The sequence below is a fragment of the Podarcis melisellensis genome (genome assembly GCF_964234715.1).
Source record: "Podarcis melisellensis genome assembly, chromosome: 13".
NCBI classification, from domain to species: Eukaryota; Metazoa; Chordata; class Lepidosauria; order Squamata; family Lacertidae; genus Podarcis; species Podarcis melisellensis.
Window position 1 is genome coordinate 34,464,067 of NC_138545.1, and position 21,455 is coordinate 34,485,521.

The 21,455-nt window shown below is 46.5% G+C and overlaps 1 protein-coding gene and 1 long non-coding RNA gene across 2 annotated transcripts; one reads left to right on the forward strand and one right to left on the reverse strand.

The window, feature by feature from the left end:
- The first annotated feature begins 1,535 nt into the window (after positions 1-1,535).
- UBE2Z (ubiquitin conjugating enzyme E2 Z) lies at positions 1,536-20,256 on the forward strand. The gene is made up of 7 exons (XM_081884316.1): positions 1,536-1,903; positions 7,397-7,469; positions 9,115-9,302; positions 14,576-14,687; positions 15,278-15,390; positions 16,743-16,833; positions 19,875-20,256. Exons 1-7 carry the CDS (start codon positions 1,551-1,553, stop codon positions 20,043-20,045), a joined length of 1,101 nt encoding a protein of 366 aa, XP_081740442.1. The 5' UTR covers positions 1,536-1,550; the 3' UTR covers positions 20,046-20,256.
- LOC309354434 lies at positions 17,427-19,692 on the reverse strand. The gene is made up of 3 exons (XR_014162295.1): positions 19,132-19,692; positions 18,020-18,273; positions 17,427-17,642 (listed from the first exon to the last, which is right to left on the reverse strand). It is a non-coding gene; the product is annotated as an uncharacterized lncRNA (long non-coding RNA).
- Positions 20,257-21,455: the final 1,199 nt, after the last annotated feature.

The window sequence follows — 21,455 nt, forward strand, 5'->3', positions numbered from 1 at the left end:
TTAATAGTAATAATCAAATCAAATCAATCTTTATTATGGTCCAGAGACCCAACAAATCGTTACAAAGCAATACACAATTCATACAGCCTGTTGTTGTTTAGTCGTGTCCGACTCTTTGTGACCCCATGGACCAGAGCATGCCAGGCACTCCTGTCTTCCACTGCCTCCCGCAGTTTGGTCAGATTCATGTTTGTGGCTTCGAGAACACTGTCCAACCATCTCATCCTCTGTCGTCCCCTTCTCCTTGTGCCCTCAATCTTTCCCAACATCAGGGTCTTTTCCAGGGAGTCTTCTCTTCTCGTGAGGTGGCCAAAGTATTGGGGCCTCAGCTTCAGGATCTGTCCTTCCAGTGAGCACTCAGGGCTGATTTCCTTAAGAATGGAGAGGTTTGATCATCTTGCAGTCCATGGGACTCTCAAGAGTCTCCTCCAGCACCAGAATTCAAAAGCATCAATTCTTCGGCGATCAGCCTTCTTTATGGTCCAGCTCTCTCTTCCATACATCACTACTGGGAAAACCATGGCTTTAACTATACGGACCTTTGTTGGCAAGGTGATATCTCTGCTTTTTAAGATGCTGCCTACCTCCAGGTTAAACAAGCAATTTGTTCAAAAGATAGGGATCATTGGTTCTTGCAACCACCGATAAAAACTTTGCCACTGCTAATGTTCTAGTGTTTGTCCGGTCTTCCAATAGGAACCTGACATAGTGAGCCTCTGATTTTCCCAGGAATGTTACCAGCAAGGGTAATATCAGTTCAGCCCTGGCTTGCTCATATTTTGCACAGTGCAACAAAATATGTTTTATGGAATCGATGTCTTGAGCTCACGAGCAAAGTCTATCCTTGTAGGGAACTCCTCTCAACCTGCCATCCAACACTGCAGAAGGAAAGACGTTTAGTCTGGCTTTGGTGAAAAGCCTTCCATAATCTGGTACTGTCAGGTTTTTAATGTAAGATGTTAACTTAAAGACATGCCCATATTGTACTCCTACTGCCAGCGGACCACAGACTGCGTGTGATCGAGATAGCAAGTCACTGTGTGCCTTATCCCATTATTATTATTATTATTATTATTATTATTATTATTATTATTATTATTATTAACAACAACAACAACAATAATAATAGAAACTTATTAATATTAAATAATAATAATAATAATAATAATAATAATAATAATTAGAATCTTCCCTATGCAGGACATTCGAAAACTCGAATTAGGGTTAATAATAATAATAATAATAATAATAATAGAAAATAGACACCTAAGACTTTAAATCCAAAAGGCGGCATCCAATCGTTCCTAATTCGAGTTTTCGAATGTCCTGCATAGGGAAGAGTCTCATCGGCGCCGGAAGTGGGGGCTTTCGCTATGTTACCCCTTTGGTTTTCGGGTCTTCCTGTTTCCCGTAGGGGCGCTCTGGGACTCCCCCGCTCTGTGGCCGCCGTGCGGCGCCGTCGACAACGCGGGGCGGCGCTTAGAGGTCCACTCTGCCCGCCCCTGTCGCTGGCGTCGGAGGTCCCGGAAGCGTAGCCGGGGCTGTTGGCGATGATGGCGGAGAGTCCGGCTGCCGAGGAGGCGGCTGCGGCTGCGGTGCTGGCGGCGGCGCCGCCGTCGAGCGCGGGGCCGGGAGCTGGAGCGGGCGGCGGCGGCGGCGGGCCCGGGGTGTTCCTGCCGGCCGAGATCTGGGCGGTGGCGGGGCTGGGCTCGGCCGGGGCCGCATCCGGAGCGGGTGCGGGAGTCGGGGCTGGCGGGGCCTCGCTGCCCGGGATCCCCAGCTCGGCCGCCGCGGCTGCCGCGGCCGGGGTGCTCCTCTCGCACTCGACCTTCTGGGACCCCACCACCAGCGGCGACTGGGACGGCGAGAGGCCGAGCCCGGCTTGCCTGCTCCGCATCAAACGGTGAGAGACTTTCCGCTCCCCGGGCAAATCCTGGAACCTCCCGCTTTCCAGATTTCTATCCCGGAAGGTGTGGGTGGGGTAGTGTTCCTGAGCGTGTGCAGAGTGCGTAGTACGCGCCTTAATTCCCCGGGCATCTCATCCTGTCTGTGCATACATCTGAGGGCGGAATGGGGCAGGGAAAGTTTTCCTTCTCCATCAACTCGCCCAGGAAAGATTTTACTGCCCTACGTTCTTGGCAGCGATTCAGCGTCTGCAAGGAATTCCCCATAAGCGAGGGTGGGGGACCGGAGGCCCTCTGGGGGGGTGTTGTAACTCCTATCGGCCCCAGCCAGCATGGCTGGTGGTTAGGGATGATGGGAGTTGTAGTCCAACAACTGGAGGGGGGTATAGGGTGGTAACTGGTGCGGCGTGGCCGGTATGCGGATGCCCTAGTGGAGGGGAGCTGTACCTGTTGCATTTCCATATGGCTTGTAGCTCTTGAGGGAGTGGTGTTGTGCATCTGTTAAGCAGCAGCTTGGGGGTATAAACTCCCTATTACAACAGCCCAGGTAGATTTAAGATCAACAGTGGCTTTCACAGCCCTGAAGATGATATAAACTTATGCTCAAGCATCCCTGTAAGGAGGATATCCTAGATTGTTTCCACCCCAGGCTCAACTTCCTTGTTCTGTATCAGATTACAATTGGCATATAACATATTTAGAGCCTCATTTTCAATATATATATATATGCCTTGCTAGTGTGTAGCATCCAAGGATGAGACAAGTCATTTTTAGAAGTTTCTTTGGAATTAGAATTATTTGGAATTGTTGTTTAAGGTCCCAAATTTTGGCTTTAGCTTTCTGCTTTGTTGAAGTTTGCTTGCTTGGTTTACATGTGATGGAAAGGTGTGAAGTTTTATTTAGGATGACTTCTTTCCAGCATCGACAGCTCCTTCTCTCAGTGCAGAGATCATCTTCTGCTGCTAACCATATAAACTTGGGGAGCGAGAGACATCCCAGTATCTCCCATTGTTCTGCACAATTAACAGTGCCTTTCAGTACATACTCACTTTATTTTATTTAGGACTCGGTCACAAGTTTAGGTTTGCATTCATAATCAACAATAATGTGAAAAAATTAGTTTTGTAGTCATAATCAATAACATGATTAAAAATGTTCCTTTAGCCCACCGTGCTGTAAAGGATTTAGGGTTAAAGGGGCAATGGGACATTTGAAACATATAAAAATTGTGCAAGTTAAAAATAGCCCTGTTAAATCAGACCAAAGGGTTCTGTTCTCCTTATGGACAGCCAAGAAGCAGGACTGGCTCAATAGCATTCTTCCCCTCATAAGCCCCAGCAGCTAGTATTTTGAGCCGTGCTGTTACTGGAGGTATTGCAGCCATCATAACTAGGAGCCATTAATACCCTTGTCAGCCATGAATTTGTCTTACCCTCTTTTAAAGCACTCCAAATTGGTGACCACACCTGCGTCTTGTGGGAACCAGTTCCGTAGTTCAGCGATGCCCTGTCTGTCTTGGTCTTGGATCTCCCACCACTCAGCCCCAGATTCTATCATCATGAAATGAGGGAGGAAAACTGCTCATTTTCTCCATAACTTAATACACCTCTATCATTTCCCCCTTACTTGCCTTCTTTCTAAACCAGACATATCCAAAGTCTGTTTTGGGGGCCTAATCCAGCCCGCCTGTCGGTTTAATCCGGCCCCTGTGGCAGCCTATCTCCTGGGGTAAAATCCTAAAAAGGACGGCCCTCACTCATGTTCACTTCATCAAATCCGCCCCTCTTTGAAAAAAGTTTGTGCATCCCTGTTAAACTAACAAGTCCCAAATATTGTAATTCCTTGATTATTTGAGTTGCCCTTTCCTTTACCTTTCCCAACTCTCTTTTTGAGGGGTGTTAAGCAGAACTGTACCCAGCTGAATACGATTGTTGTACCCTAGGTTTGTCAAAATGCCTGATGCAGGCAGTTTTATTTTGGATCCCTTTCCTAGCGAACCGTGATATGGAATTTGCCTTTTTCACAGCTGCTGCGCATGCTAAGTAATTCTCACTAGGCACCCATAGACGGTAAGCTCTTTGGCAAAGGCTGCTATCAGCAGCAGCAGTTATTTTCCAGAATGCTTTCCACCTTTGTGTTCCCTGTATCTTGCAACGGCCCTGAGAGGTAGGCGGTTGCCATCTCCATATAGCTGGTGTGGAATTGCTGTTATGGCCCAAGGACATAAGCTGTGTCCTTGGCAGGCGTGGAATTTGAATGCAGGCCTTGAAATGAACTTCTCTGTGACCTGGGTTACATTTGTTCAGTACTTAGTGTGCTGTTAATTAATGCTTTAACATGTTGTTGTGAGAGCCTGTTCCATCTGCCCAGAAGATCTCTTCTGGGTATAGCGGAGAACGAGAAGGCCAGAATGCACTAGCAGTAAGAATTATTTTAGCGTCCCCTCGGCTAACGCTTTTGGATAATGTGAGGAACTGCAAGGGGAAGGAAAGTCCTCCATTGCAGTCAACGATATCTCCTTTGCGCAAACAATACTCTGTGTTGAATCGTTGCCATCTCCAGTCAGCACAACTAGGTGAGGCCTGCGTAGCAGATTCTGGAGATCTAGATCTTAGGTACACTATCAAGCAAGTGTTACTAGGCAGATGTTTCGGGTGCTCTGATAGAAGGAGGCTTCCCAGGCTTGTTTTAAAGCTTGGAAATAACTGGGGGTGAAGAGGGATAGTTTGGGTTTGTTCCTAGAGCTGAACACAACCACTACAGGAGCAGTTACGCCAGTTCCACGTTTAATCCCAGGAACAAAAGACTTATTGTCTGTGGCAAACCAAAACGAAAGTGAACTTGTAGCATTCTCGTTTCCCAGAAGTGTGCTAGGACTCCTCCCTTCTCCCTCCTCCGCGGAGTGTGCTGTTTGTTATGTGCCAAAACAGGTGTTTGTGTTATGGGCCGAGGGCTGCAGTGAGCCTGAGAAGGACTGCAGTTGTTATCATGTGCTGTTGGCACAATTTATATGTACGGCAGGAGATGCCAATTCACCCTGCCTGCTCTTTAACAACTGTCTATTGTTCAGTGAGAAGAAGGAAGTGTGGTCTTCCCCCCCACCCCACCCACTGCCGCCCAGCTAACTTTGAGTCCACAACCTCTGACTTTTGATGTAGGTGTGTTCTCGTTAAGCAGAGTTCAAACCAAGAACATTTTCTGTTGTTAGTGTACAGTCATGGGGAAAAAAGAAAGTGCATCCTCTTTGAATTCTGTGTTTTTACATATGAAGACATAATAACAATCATCTGTTCATTTAGCAGGTCTTAAAATTAGATAAATACAACCTCAGATGAACAACGGCATGGCATATTGCACTATGTCATGATGCATTTAACAGAAATAAAGCCAAAATGGAAAAGCCATGTGTGAAAAACTTAAGTTCACCTTATGATTCAATAGCTTGTAAAAAGTTAAAGGTAAAGCGACCCCTGACTATTAGGTCCAGTCGCAGATGACTCTGGGGTTGCAGCGCTCATCTCGCCGGCATACAGCTTCGGGGTCATGTGGCCAGCATGACTAAGCCGCTTCTGGCGAACCAGAGCAGCGCACGGAAACTCCGTTTACCTTCCCGCCAGAGTGGTACCTATTTATCTACTTGCACTTCATGCTTTCAAACTGCTAGGTTTGCAGGAGCTGGGACAGAGCAACGGGAGCTCACCCCGTCGCAGGGATTTGAACTGCCGACCTTCCGATCAGCAAGCCCTAGGCTCTGTGGTTTAACCCACAGTGCCACCCGCGTCCCTTCAATAGCTTGTAGAACCACCAATAATGTGAAGCAATTGTTTCCTGTAGGACTTTATCTGTCTCTCACATGGTTGTGGAGAAATTTTGGCCCATTCATACTTGTTCAGTCTTTTTCTAATTGTACTGTCGTGAACTTTAACATTTAACATGCTAACTGTAGGGCCTGAGATGTACCGTAACTTTTGGATTTTTTTGCGATTTCTCTGAGCATTGCACGGTCTGACCTTGGCGTGAATTTGCTGGGACGTCCACTCCTGAGAAGATTGGCAACTCCAGTTTTGAATAATCTTTCCCACTGTAGACAATGGACTTAAAGTTGGTTGCAAATAGACAGCAGTACTTGCTTCTCTAAGAGCATTGTGTCCTCTTTCGTCCTTGGCACTGTGTTAAAACACACCTGAATGCTCCAGACCAGCAAACTGCTAAAATTTTGTCTTTTATAGAGGTGGGCACACTTGCTGATGATCAATTAAGCAAGGACATTTGATTAGCACCCCCTGTCTACTTAGCCTCTTAATTCCTATGGAAGCTGTAATGGTGTACAGTGGTACCTCGGTTTAAGAACAGTCCTGTTTACGAACTATTTGGTTTACGAACTCCACAAAAACCGGAAGTAGTGTCCCGGTTTGCAAACTTTACCTCAGTCTAAGAACGGAAGCCAAATGGTGGAAGGGCACCGGCGGCGGGAGGCCTCATTAGGGAAAGAGCGTCTTGGTTTAAGAACAGACTTCCGGAACGGATTAAGTTCGTAAACCAAGGTACCACTGTACTTAGTTTTTCACACATGATTTCTCCATCTTGGCTTTATTTCTGTTAAATAAATCATGACACAGTATAACATGTCATGTGTTGTTGTTCATCTGAGGTTGCATTTACCTAATTTTAAGACCTAAGGAACAAATGGTTGCTATTATGTCCTGATGTGTAAAAGCACATAATGCAAAGGGGGTGTACTTTCTTTTTCCCGTGACTGTATGTGTGTGGTAAGAGTTTGAGGAAGCAGTTTCTCATAGGCCAGAGTGGGTGATGAAAATGTGTCTTTTCACAATTGAATTGCCCCTCCCTCCCTCTTCTGGTGTCTCAGCCTAAGCTGTATTATTCCCAATGTTTCAAAATCCCGGGCTTTCCCTTTTCTCTTCCTTTCCTTTGATGGGCTATATTGTGATAATGTGCTTGATTTGGCGCTGCCCGTATATTGTGCCATGCATTTGGAAGGTAATAAGTTGTGAAATAGGCGGAAACAAATATGGATTAAAATGGGACAAAGGAGTAAAAAGGAGTGAAGAGGGCTATGAAAAGCACAACACAACTTTATGGAGAGTCCGTTATAGGGAAGATCTTTATATTCGTTTTCAGCAGTCTTTTAAGATTGACTGCCTGCCTGAAGCCATGAGTTCTAGAAACTTAGGTTTCCTTCTCTCTCTCCCTCTTTAGAGCAGGGCTGTTTCTCAAGAATTCAGCAACAGGATTTGGGGATTGCGGTACAAAGCTGGAAGCTCCAGCAGTGTTTCTCAAACGCTGTTTGAGGTCCCCAGCTGTTGTTGGACTACAACTCCCATCATTCCTAGCTAGCAGGACCAGTGATTAGGTATGATGGGAGTTGTAGTAGTCCAACAACAGCAGGGGACCCAAACTTGAGAAACACGGCTCTAGAGAAACAGTTGACTGATTAATCCATTGCTGCTATTATTATTTTTGTTTCCCAGAGATATCATGTCTATCTACAAGGAACCCCCTCCTGGAATGTTTGTAGTGCCTGACCCCCATGATATGACCAAGGTAGGTGGTATCTGAATGCCTTCCTCTGTAGTGTGTCCTCCCTGAAGGGGTTTCGTGCTGTTTTTAGGAGGGCTGGCATACTGAAGTTCACCTTGCTATGACTTGAAATTTCATTTATGGCAGCAGCCTGTGGGAAAGGGTAGCAGAGCGATGGCCACAGGAGAAATTAGGCAAAGTGAAGTTTGCACAAAACATCTTCATACTTAGGCAAATCTTTTCAATTCATGTTCTGCTCACCCTGATAAATGTGTTAGAATGAGGGTTTTGGGTGCTTTTTCAAAAGGGAGAAGGAAGCAATCTCCGGCTCTGTTTCTGATTTTTATTTTATTTTATTTTATTTTTTAAAGCGTTTATTAATTTTCCAATTAAAACATCTAATTAACATATCAAATCAAATGAAAATAAAAAAACTAAAACAAAAGAAAGTCCAATTGTCTTCCAAATTGTAATAATTTTTGTTTTGGCTTCCCACGGTCTGAATTCCGAAGCGCTTTCAACATCATAGTCCTGCCTCTCATCATCAATGTTTTCCATAATTCCATATCCGATTTTTTCCTCCACGTTTTGACTCTGTCTATGTGATCCTCATTCATGTCAGAAAACAGATACTTTTTTCCCTATGGAGTGCAGATTTGTCCGTATTTTGTACTTTTTCAACTGTTTTTGTTTTTTCATCGCACCTCTTCATTTAATTGCATCCAAATTCAGAGTTCTGTCCAGCTCTTTGAGAATTGTTATTTTGGCAGCTCCCAAATCGTTAATCTTTCCCGTCCAGGTGTTATCAAAGAAACACAGAGAAACCTCCCTCTGAAACTCCTTGTTGATTTATTCTTAAGAATTCTGAATTTTAAGGAGGTCTGCCCCTGAGTCACAATATTTCACTGGCGTCCTCTTGGTATATCTGAGGAATCTGTTATTTGTTTTAAAAAAAGTAGATCTCACATGCCTGAAGTTTGACCACATTGAGTGGCCATTTAGTTGAAGGTCAAATGAGGCCTCGTTCATACAGATGATGTGGTATACATCCTGGAACAGTTTTTATCACTCCAGACCACAGGTGGGGAAAACTCCTCCATGAAAAGAAAGCCCATGTATGCCTGAGACCAGGCCTTGTGTGTCTTGTTTACTGCTGTGGCCAAGTGGATAGGGAGCTATTCTGTGGGCTCAAAGCCCAGGAGTTGTCTCTGTTGTTGCCCTTGTTGTGACTGGGGTTCTTCTTGGGGTGGGGCGTACGTGCAAAAGGTAAGTGGGAACATTTCTCCCCCTTCCTCTTGATGGTGCTCAGACTCATATCCTCCTCACCTCTTGCTCTGTGGAAAGAGCCACTGGGCTCCGCTGCTGTTTAATGGGTGCCTGTCCTTGTGGGGCAAAACCACAAAACCAGTTGCTTTCGCAGTCATCCGCCCGTAGTGTGAAGAAGTGGTGCGCTCCAGAAATAATTTGGGCCTCCTCAACTGCTACCTGTGTGAACTTGAGCTTGATACTTGAACCTGAGGGGGCAATGAGTTTTCCCTAATGCTTTGTAGAGGATCTCTCTTCTCCCCCCCCCTTAACTCTCTTAGCGGCCGGCTTGCGTCCCGCGCAGGCTCTGCCGACGTTGCACCCAGTTGGAAGTTTTTGCGCGAGCTGGGCTTTTCTCTTGCAGATTCATGCGTTGATCACAGGCCCCTTTGACACGCCTTACGAAGGGGGTTTCTTCTTGTTCCTGTTTCGCTGTCCTCCAGATTATCCCATCCATCCGCCGCGGGTCAAACTGATGACAACCGGGAATAACACAGTGAGGTTTAACCCTAACTTCTACCGCAATGGGAAGGTCTGCCTCAGTATTCTAGGGTAAGGAGCTGAGCAGCCTGAGCTGCTTCGGGGAGGTCCACACTTCTGCATGAAATTATCATGTCATTGAAACGTGTGTGTGTGTTTCTGTTCAGAGCCAGGCAGGTTGATGATTATCATCTTGCGGGAATGAGAGGGGCAGGCTTTTTCACTGGTAGCTCCCCTTGCTACAATATGGGAGGCCCCCAAAGTTATTGCCACTCCACCAGCTTTTGAAGTCACACCTGTTTAGACAAGTATTTCCCTGCTCTTCCTAACTTGGATCTCCCGATTTGATTGTTTTTAGCTGTTACGCATTTTGAAATGGGCTTCCTCATTTATATATATGTTTCAGTGCTGTTGTTATGCTATGACTAGCTCGTATTTTTTTACAGTTGGCTTCATTCTTCTTGTTTTACTGTTGTCTTTTATTTTTTGTGAACCACACTAGTATTTCTTCTTGAAATGCAAGGCTTCAAATTAATTATATTCCTATCATCATCATTGCCAAGGCAGGGCACCACTGGGACACATGCTTGTCCAGGCAGAGCGGCCTTCTCAGTAGTGCGCCCCCCCCCCGGAATGTCCTCCCACCAGATGTCAAGGAAATAAACAACTATCTGACTTTTAGAAGACATCTGAAGGCATCCCTGTTTAGTGGCTGGCTGCCTTCAGATGGCATAGAACAGGGGTGTCCAATAGGTCGATTGTGATCTACTGTTAGATCCCCAGGAGGTTTTTGAAGATCGTGGTCGATCGCTGGGTCCCTTTCCTTAGCGTTGGTAAAATAGAATCCGGCCCCGCCTTCCATTGTTGCACGATCTGCAGAACGGAAGACGGGGTTTACTCAGTGAAGCTGTTTGTTTTCCCAGCGATCTGTTGTTGAGAGGCTGTTCCCCTTTCTCCCTGAAAACGGTCAGCAGCTTAGCCTTGAACTCCCCAAAAATGTGGCTTTCCTCCTCCCGTTAAAAAAAGCTTAACCACTTTAACCTGAACCCCCCCGAAAACGGGGCTAGATCACTGCCAGTTTTGAATTCTGTGAGTAGATTGCAGTCTCTTGGGAGTTGGCCACCCCGGCATAGATCATTTGAGCATCTCTGGACATTGAAAGGAGTCTCGGCCATCAGCCAGATGCGCGAGAAAGTCATGCACATGGTTGACAGCGCTTCCTGTAACATCCAGAGCTTCTGTTCATTTGGCTCAGCTATCAGCAGCATTTAGTTTTCCTTTCTATATTTGCATGGGTTTTTTGTGGGGGGGGGGGGAAGGTTGGTTTCAAATAGCATTACATTTTCAGAAACCACAAAGCATTCTCTTGAAAGTTTGGGGTGTTGCTTTTTCCTGCTGATCCTGTGTGGTCTCCATTTCCAGACCTCAGCTGAGAGCTCTTCAAACCAGAGGCTGACAGGAAGCGGCCATAGTTGCAGATTTTATACGCTGCTCAGTCGCTTGTGCCCTTTGGCCTGTTTCTGTTCACGATGACCAGAGGTTGACAGGCCCCTTGCTTGCATCGTGCATTGTGGGGGCAGAGACGGTTTGGGTGATTTTCTGCCTCTGACTTGATTCAAAAGATGGTGCTTGAAAAAGAAAATGACGGGAGCTGAATGGAGCTGCTGTATTCAACATCCTTAAGAAAGTTAGATCTGGAATAGAAAGTGACAGTCTATGGAAGGCTTCCTCAGCCTCGGCCCTCCAGAGGTTTTTGGCCTACAACTCCCATGCTCCCTAGCTAGCAGGGATGATGGGAATTGTAGTCTCAAAACATCTGGAGGGCCAAGGTTGCGGAAGCCTGGTCTATGGCAGGCATAGACAAACTCGGCCCTCCAGATTTTTTGGGACTACAACTCCCATCATCCCTGACCACTGATCCTGTTAGCTAGGGATGATGGGAATTGTAGTCCCAAAACATCTGGAGGGCCGTGTTTGCCTATGCCTGGTCTATGGGCTTCCAGGCTTGAGAAACAGCATCATTTCATATATCCCATTGTAGCCTTTCTCAACTTGATGCTGGGCAGACATTAGGCCTTAACTCCTGTCATCACTGACAATTTGCTGCGTTGACTGGGGCTGGTAGAATTTGCAGTCCAAAGCGCCCGGGTAACACCAGTTTGGAGAAAGCTAACATAACTCAAGCATGAAGATTATGATCTTCCCTAATAATACTGTCTTGTTTACAAGCTTCAAAGCAACAAAGCATGTATAGAGAGGAAGAATTGGGTATCCCACAGCTAAGCAGGGTGGATTTGATTTAAATCAAATCAAATCAATTTAAATCATTAGTAAGTAAAACTTGATTTAAATCATTCTTTGACAGAAAGACTCATTCTTGCTGGTATAATCTTAATATTTTCAGCCAGATGAAGGTTCCATTTTTGGAATAATAAATTTTCAGAGTAGGTTTTATTTTTTACAGTTCTATCAAAAATTACTGATTTGGTTATACTATTAGAAATACATAGACAGATAATTATGAAATTATTTTGAGGTTTAATAAGTTAACTGTTTATATTTGGACAGCTTTTCTGCTGTACTTTATTGGAAGGAGAAAAATAATCATTTCCTTAATAACAATTTAAACAATTTATGTAACAAAAACAGTATAGCATATGTATCCATGTTTGTTAACTGATATGGTTAAACAGTTTTTTTAAAAAAAACTTAGACTGAGTTTTAGCACACATGAAAAACTTAAAACTTATTTCCTGATTTTGAAGTATAATGTAACTTAAATAGAAAACTATCTTTAGAAAGATTTTTCTCCAAAAGCATTTTATTTTAAAAATCCGATTTAAAAAAAATCTGGTTTAAATAAAAAAAAAATCCTGTTTAAAATTTAAAAATCTGAATTTTTTAAAATAAAAAAATCATTGATTTTTATCCACTCTGCAGTTAGAGCATTCTTTTCTTTGTAGGTTCACTAATGCTCAGGCATGGCCTTGGGCATTTTAAACCACATTTACTTGCTACACTTTGTCTGTTAGCCACAAGTGCTTTTTAGGATATATATGGATTTGGAACCTTTTAGGATCTAATTGGATTCGGGGACGCAAGCAAACACCTTTTACATGTTATTTGGGGAAAATGAGGAAGACCCTCTTGCACCGGCACCCTGAAAAAGCAAGGGGCAGGGACACCGTGCTATGCAACTTCATGATCCTGTTTTGTGTTTCTCGATTTTTATTTCCTGTTTTCATAGTTGAGCTTTTTGCCCTTCATCTCAGGACAGTGGGAATGCTCCAAATAGAATTCCTCAGATATTTCACACAGCTTCTATGAACTGAGGTGTAGACACAGTGTGTAGCTGCTACTCTGAAAGAAGATGACGATGCCAAGAAACAATGGAATTTCCGACTTGTTTATCACAGACGTTTGCTCGCATTTGCTTGATTGCCATGATTTATTCTGTTTCTCCTAATTACGGAGACTTGCCAAGGAGATGCGTGGGGTATTGACGCCTTGAGCCCTGGCCACTAGGAATCCTGCCCCCGTGTCCCCCTTGCTCCCCTAATCAGCCAGCTCCCAAGGTTTCAGAATTCCAGTACGTTTGATAAGAGCTAGACATCTAAACAGAAAAGGAATGTGATTCTTAGGAGGCTGAATTCTCCCCTCACTGCCAGACTTTGTGTGTGGCTCTTGTGTGAGACTGAATGCATACAGCCCTCGATTCAGATTGCTGGAAAGATGAATAAAAGTTTGGAATGGTTTTATCAGAAAACAGTACAGTGGTGCCTCGCAAGACGAAATTAATTCGTTCCGCAAGTCTCTTCGTCTTGCGAGTTTTTCGTCTTGCGATGCACGGTTTTCCATAGGAATGCATTGAAAATCAATTAATGCGTTCCTATGGAAACCGCCTTCCCCCGACCTCTTCTGGCGGGCGGCATTTTAAAATCGCCCGGGACAGCGGAGGACTTCTCCGCTGTCCGGGGTGATTTAAAAGCCCCTGGGAAGGCAGGCAGGGGGGACAAAGACTTTTGCCCCCCGCCTGCCTTCAGAAGAGGTCCAGGACAGGCTTCGCGGACCTCTCCGCAAGCAGCGGGAGCGCTCCTTGCGGAGAGTTGCCAGCGCGCCCAGGCTTCGCGGCCCCGCCGCCCGGCTTCGGGACATCGTTCCGAAGCCGGGCGGCGGGGGAGGCTTTCCCGCCCCGCCGCCGGGCTTCGGGACATCGTTCTGATGCCGGGCGGCGGGGGGAGGCTTTCTCGCCCCGCCGCCCAGCTTCGGGACATCGTTCCGATGCCGGGCGGCGGGGGGAGGCTTTCCTGCCCCGAAGCCGGGCGGCGGAGGGAGGATTTCCCGCCCCGCCGCCCGGCATCGGGGCATCCTTCCGAAGCCCGGCGGCGGGAGGAGGTGTCCCCGCCCCGCCGCCAGGCTGCGCTTCCCCATTGTCCCGGAGATTTCCCTATGGGCTGTCGTCTTGCAAAGCAAGCCCATAGGGAAATTCGTCTTGCGACGCGCCTCCAAAACGGAAAACCCTTTCGTCTAGCGGGTTTTCCGTCTTGCGAGGCGTTCGTCTTGCGAGGTACCACTGTAATTATCCATCTTCTTAACATGTGTGTGTGTGCGCAAACGTTTTCACAACTACCTTCAAAACAAATACAGTCGAACCTTTGTTTACATAACCCTCTGGTTACATAAACTTTGGGGTGTGCGTGCGGCAAACCCGGAAGTATTTTAATGGGTTTTGCCCCCACGCACATGCACAGGTTACAGAAACCTTGGGATCCGACCGGACCTCCAGAACGGATCCCATCAGCAACCGGAGGTACCACTGTACATTGTTTCATAAAACGACTTCCTACCCTCACCTCCACAGTGCTTTTACTCAAACCTTTTTTTCTACTGCATTACATCTTTTTATCTATTGCAAAAAAGTTTCTCATGTTACAATGATTTTGCTGTCTATCTGCTGCTGCTTTTATCTCGAATCCTGCCTGCAATTTCATTTATAACTATGCAATTTATCTGCTACGTGTGTCACAGATTTGGGCTTTTCGATCTTCTTTGGTTGTTTAGTGGTTCTTGCCGTTACATCTTCAATTTTTTCCCCACCACCCTGAGGCCTGGAAACTGTTTGGGGTTTTTTTACTACCTGCCTTACCTACACTGGAAACTGTCTTTTTTTACTACCTACACACACACACACACACACACACACACACACACACACACTAATGGCTAGGCCTCTCACAAGTTACAAATCGAAGTACATTGAAAGCCACACATCATCCACTCCACTTTACAGAATTGTGTTTGTTTGGCTGTGTGAAAATAAACTCCCGTTTCTTGCTGTCTGGCAGTACGTGGACTGGTCCGGCCTGGAGTCCTGCCCAGAGCATCTCTTCGGTCCTTATATCTATACAGTCCCTGATGACTGAGAACCCTTATCACAACGAGCCTGGCTTTGAGCAGGTAAGTAGCCGGAATCGTGGATTAGTGCCCACTTTACAGAGCTCTTGGTTACAGGGACAGGGAAGTGGCCGTCCCATAACAAACTGCTCTCTTAGAAACGGGAATGTCGGCAGAGCAATAAGACCCGTTGAGGTTTGATCTCCAACCCCTACATCCTTTTAAGAAGACCCTCCCGATTCAGAGGTTTGGCATGTTGCTGCAGGTGGGGCCTGCTTCCCTGTTGTGTTAAAACAGCTGACTGCATTGGGACAGAGTGGAAAGGAAGAATGCCTTGAGCAGCCCTGGATAACTCCATATGCTGCAGTCCGTATGCACATATTCGCAGCTTGTCTGCAGAGCAAGACCAGGCCTGGAACCCCTTTGGGATCTTTCATGGACCATAGCTCTGGTTTGAAATAGGATCGTCAATCCACTTTTATCGGCGACTGGCCAGTGTTTCCAATGGGTATTGTCAGCCATACTAATTGGAGGCATTCCCAGCCTCTCTCTTCTCCCCCCCCCCCCCACCCCTGACAAGACCAAAGTTGTGGGCCGTGTGTCTTGAACTTCGTAAAAGGTGACTTTTGTTTTTGGCCACCGATCTCTTGCAGGAAAGACATCCGGGAGACAGTAAAAATTACAACGAGTGTATTCGGCACGAGACTATCAGGGTCGCTGTGTGTGACATGCTAGAAGGAAAATGCCCTTGTCCGGAGCCTTTACGGTATGTTTGGGAGTCTCAATTCATGGGTTTCAGGCATTTAGCATGGAGAAGGGGAGAGGGAGGTACCCCTTAGTCAGACTTCCTGTGCTGTTTGGAGCTCTCTGTGTGTCCTGCATCTGGTGAGTTGTTTTTCTCTACATCCGGGGAAAGCTGAGTCCTTTGTCTGTGAGCTACTTTCACTTTTTTGCCGAGAGACACAGAGACACCAGGCCTGCCGTCTCCGATGGTCTGTTTATTATTTTAGCGTTCCGATGTAAATAAAGCTGTTAGTTTAGAGGAACAACAGCGTGTGGACTCTCTCTTCTGCAAGCTCGCTCACGCCAGAAGCATGCGTTGTGCTGCTCTGCTGCAAGTCCAGGAATTCTGTTGCTGTGGAAACGTACCGGACCTGAACACTCCCCCCCCCCCACTTAGAAAAACTGTTTGCCAGCATGAAACCCCTAACTCGGCATTCAAGAAGAAGAAGAGTTTGGATTTGATATCCCTCTTTATCACTACCCTAAGAAGTCTCAAAGCGGCTAACATTCTCCTTTTCCCTTCCTCCCCCACAACAAACACTCTGTGAGGTGAATGGGGCTGAGAGACTTCAAAGAAGTGTGACTGGCCCAAGGTCACCCAGCAGCTGCATGTGGAGGAGCGGAGACGCAAACCCGGGTCACCAGATTACAAGACTACCGCTCTTAACCACTACACCACACCTTCATTCATTCTTGCAGCTGCATGGTCATTGTCCGCATTCTGTTCCTTCCACTCCTGATTACCACTATGTGCCTTGTTAATTCAGACCTTTTGCTGAGGGTATTTGTGCAAGCAAGTCAAACTGCAGTACAGTCGGACCTTGGTTCTCGAACGGAATCCGTTCCGGAAATCCGTTCGACTTCCGAAAACATTTGAAAACCAAGGCGTGGCTTCTGATTGGCTGCAGGAGCTTCCTGCACTCAATCAGAAGCCGCGTCGGATGTTTGGGTTCCAGAGAACATTTGCAAACCAGAACACCCACTTCTGGGTTTGCGGCGTTCGGGAGCCAAAACGTCCGAGTTGCAAGGCATTTGACAACCAAGGTACAAATGTATTCATGGCTCCATAGAAGCTCTCCCTGCTGTCCGCCTCTTAAGGTTGTTGTTTTTTATAGTATTTATAGTTTTTTATAGTATTTTGGTCAGCAGGTCATGCACGAGGGAGGGAACCAAAGTACATTGCACTGTGGGGAAATGTTAGCTATTGTGGTTGTTTTTAAGAAATGTGCACGTTAAATTAATTTTCAGGAGCACAAACTATGGCAGTAGCCCTTTTGTTATAAACCACCTGTCACATCCTTGCTCTGCGGCCTTACGGTTTGTTTTGCTTGCTAGGGGTGTCATGGAAAAGTCCTTCATGGAATATTATGATTTCTACGAGGGGGTATGCAAAGAGCGGCTTCACCTCCAAGGACAGACGATGCAGGTAAGGATTAGATAATGTCTATGACTGCCCACTCCGGAAGGCAGCCTCCGTGTTTTTGTTTTAAATTAAACAATTTGGGTTGTCATATTTCCTTCCCTCTTGAGAAGTGGGCTCGTTTGCTCAGCTGAGGGTTTTCCCAAAGGGCAAATTGAAAACCTGAGGTATGGAGGACAAATTAGGAGAAATGACCAATTGCTGGCATTTCTGAAGCACCAGGAACTATATTGTGGGATGCGGGTGGTGCTGTGGTCTAAACCACTGAGCCCCTTGGGCTTGCAGATTGGAAAGTTGGTGGTTCGGATCCCCGCGACAGAGTGAGCTCCCGTTGCTCTGTCCTAGCTCCTGCCAACCTAGCAGTTCGAAAGCACGCCAGTGCAAGTAGATAAATAGGTACCACTGTGGCAGGAAGGTAAACGGTGTTTCCATGCACTCTGGCTTCCATCACGGTGTCTTGTTGCACCAGAAACGGTTTAGTCATTCCAGCCACATGACCCGGAAAGCTGTCTGTGGACAAACACCAGCTCCCTCGGCCTGAAAGCGAGATGAGCGCTGCAACCCCATAGTCGGTCACGACTGGACCTTATGGTCAGGGGTCCTTTACCTTTCACCTTTTTTATATTAACGTGAGCAGGACGTTGGAACGAGGGGGTGAGAGGTAGGAGACTTGAATAGATCCTGGTTATTGGGAAAAGAGCATCCAGCAAGGGGATGGCGATGAAAGATTTAAATTCTCTAATCCAGGAAGTGAGCTTCCATAGCTGTGCTCTGCTTCCACAGTCAGAGGCATTCATGCTTCTGAATACCAGTTCCTGGAAACTACAGGAGGGCAGATGGGACGCAGGTGGCGCTGTGGGTTAAAGCCTCAGCGCCTAGGACTTGCCGATCGAAAGGTCGGCGGTTCGAATCCCTGCGGCGGGGTGCGCTCCCGCTGCTCAGTCCCAGCGCCTGCCAACCTAGCAGTTCGAAAGCACCTCTGGGTGCAAGTAGATAAATAGGGACCGCTTACCAGTGGGAAGGTAAACGGCGTTTCCGTGTGCGGCTCTGGCTCGCCAGAGCAGCGATGTCACGCTGGCCACGTGACCCGGAAGTGTCTCCGGACAGCGCTGGCCCCTGGCCTCTTAAGTGAGATGGGCGCACAACCCCAGAGTCTGTCAAGACTGGCCCGTACGGGCAGGGGTACCTTTACCTTTACCTTACAGGAGGGCAGAGGGCTCTTGTGCCCGGGTCCTGCTTGACAATTTCCCACAGGCATCTGGTTGGATACTGTGGAACAGGATGCTGGACTAGATGGGCCTTTGGCCTGATTCTGCAGGTTCCTCTTAGGTTACAGATAGATGTCAATATACAGTGGTACCTTGGGTTACAGACACTTCAGGTTACATATGCTTCAGGTTACAGACTCTGCTAACCCAGAAATAGTACCTCCGGTTAAGAACTTTGCTCCATGACACTTTGGATGAGAACATAAATCGTGCTCTGGCGGCATGGTGGCAGCGGGATGCCCCATTAGCTAAAGTGGTGCTTCAGGTTAAGAACAGTTTCTGGTTAAGAACGGACCTCCGGAACCAATTAAGTACTTAACCAGAGGTACCACTGTACAACTAAGAAGCTCCACTTTCTTTTCCCAAATCTTTACCACGCCATCTTTTTAGAGGGCTACAACTCTTAGGTATCACAACGTCTAGTGATGCTTCAGGTTAAGAACAGTTTTAGGTTAAGAATTGACCTCCGGAACGAATTAAGTTCTTAACCCAAGGTACCACTGTAATAGGAAGCTATTTTCCCTTTACCGAATGTCATTTTTCTCAACTGAAGCACATGTTCCAGTCTGATTTGCTAGACTTGGGTTTCCAGTCTGATCCAGCAGTAGTTCCCCTGCTCCTCTTGCGGCTTCGGGGTTGTTAAAAAATACTTGCTGCTTCGAATAATATTGATCTTGTCAAGCGTCTCTTACTTGAACTGGTTACAGAAGGCCTTGGCCACCCTGTTTCCAGTCCATGTGCAAAGTAACCCTGGCAGATCTTGATGCAAGTTGTTTTCATCCCGATCAGACAGTTTAACGAACTTAAGAAAATGTTGAAATGCTCTTTCCCTAAAAAGCCTGAAGCCTTCCTGCTAGGAATTGCGGGCAACGAAATTCCAAAAAAGCTCAGGAGAATCTTTATGTATGCTACAGTTGCTGCCAGAATTTTATTCGCAAAAGGTTGGAAGGAAGAGGACAACCCATCCAAATTAGACTGGCAAAATAAATTAAGAGAGCACGCTGAATTGGCGAGGCTATCAGCAAGGCTACGAGACGTTACAGATGAAAAATTTATCAGAGAGTAGGGCATATATATGGGACGCGGTTGGCGCTGTGGGTTAAAACACAGAGCCTAGGACTTGCCGATCAGAAGGTCGGCGGTTCGAATCCCAGCGATGGGGTGAGCTCCCGTTGCTCTGTCCCTGCTCCTGCCAACCTAGCAGTTCAAAAGCACGTCAAAGTGCAAGTAGATAAATAGGTACCACTCCGGCGGGAAGGTAAACGGCGTTTCCATGCGCTGCTCTGGTTTCGCCAGAAGCAGCTTAGTCATGCTGGCCACATGACCCAGAAGCTGTACGCCGGCTCCCTCGGCCAATAAAGCGAGATGAGCGCCGCAACCCCAGAGTCGGTCACGACTGGACCTCATGGTCAGGGGTCCCTTTACCTTTACCTTTAGGGCATATATATAGAATTTTTGTAAAAGAACATTGTCAAAATATTAATCCGTTGGCAGGTTTTGATTGACTTCTGGGTGCAAATAGGGTAAGTTTACGAAATTTAAAGTAAGTTAAATAACAGGGAGAAAATAAAGATAAGTGTGTAATCAGGGAATTTAATCTGGGGGTCATGTTAAACTTAATTACAATATGATGTACAAAACAAGTATCAATTAAGAAAAGAATAATTGTGTTTTTTATCTTGTCTTTTACATCTGCTGATTATTTCTGTTAATTCAGTTTTCAACCGATAAAGCATTAAAAAAAAATTAATTTTCATCCCGTCTCCTCTCCTCTCGCAGGATCCCTTCGGCGAGAAGCGAGGGCACTTTGACTACCAGTCCCTTCTGTTGCGTTTGCAAGGAATCCGCCTGAAAGTTCAGGAGAAGCACCAGCAGGAGAACCCAGACATAGACTCAGAAAGCAGCTCCTCTGAGACAGAGACAGACACTCAAGGGAGCAGTAAGGCTTAGGTGCCTCCCACCTGATCGCTTGGGAACCCAAGACGTAGGGGTGGGATCTTCTGACTCCAGTCACTGCGGAGGAACCCCGGAGAGACCCAAGAACCAGTCCGGTTCTAGAGCGGGGAGAACCTGGGCTCAGCAGCCACCCCTTCATTGCCTCCTCCAGTGCTCTGGTACACGCTGTTTAAAACAAACGAGGATTTGATGCTAAAACTGAACACGGGCTCGTGACAAGCTCTCTTTCTCTGCTGGAGACCCGTGAGCAAAAATGGCATAAAGGCATTCTGGAAGAACCCGTGACGGGTTGGTTTCTGTCCTCCCCATGTTTCTAAAAGAGCAGGAGGTAGAGCTTGCCTCTACGCCCCGCCGTCTTTTGTTTCAAAACATGCCGCATATACCCTCAGCGCCTCCCTCCCAGCGTTGCCCCCTCGCCCCACAACGGGGTGGACTCCCAGCTCTACCAAGTCTGTAAAAGCACCTTTGACCATTTAAATAATCAAGCCCCGTTTTCATATTCACTCTGTTTCCCAGTTGGGTTGGTGTTGCCTGTCCTAGACAGACCAAAGAGGAGGAACTTTGGCCGGAACTGGGCTTTTGTGGAGATTCAAAACGACGACGACGAAAAAGCAGTTTCCAAAGCTTTATTCAACTCTAGAGCTCCTTTTAAATAACCCCTCCCCAAATTCGGAATCCCGGCAGGAAAGAGGGAAGAGACAAAACTGGGAGAGATCCTAAATTGTTAATGTGTCAGCCTTGTGAGCAACCCAGCCTGCGACCTTCAAAAGGTGAAGTTGAGCAGATTTCATGGTCAGTGTTTTTGTTTTTATTTTTTGTGATCCATGGAAGGAGTCATCATTCTGGCAGTTCATTTCCTGCAAGTGGCATATAATTATTATTTTTGGAAGGTACAGTATTAGAATTTAGTGAAGGCAGGTGATTCTATGCAGCCATTGATTTTGTTTCAAGAGAGAGAGAGCAAATACAAATTAACGCAGCACCAGTAGAGAAAAAAGCAGTGCTAATCTTAAGCTTTGGCAGTGCAATAGCAGACTTCTCTGTTCAAAGCAACTCAGATCTGCAGCTTTTGGGGGCAGAGTTAGGAGTTCAGTGATGTAGAGGAGGATGCAAACTAATGGAAGGACAGCAATAAGCATCAGTCCAAGTTGGGCAGGACGCCAGGGCAGAAAACCAGCTGTTGAGATCTGTCGAAGGATTGGCTCTCGTTTTTTGTCAGGAGCCTCTATTGAAACCGAAGCAAAGTTGCACATGTGTAAGTCTGCCGAATCTGCCGTAACTCCCTCCTCTCCGAATCACTTTGTCGTGCTATAGACCGAGAAGCACATGCCTTTTGAGGATCGAATTGCGGGAGAACGTCTGGCCACCCTCCCAGCTGGCAAAGTATTTTATTTTATTTTTTAC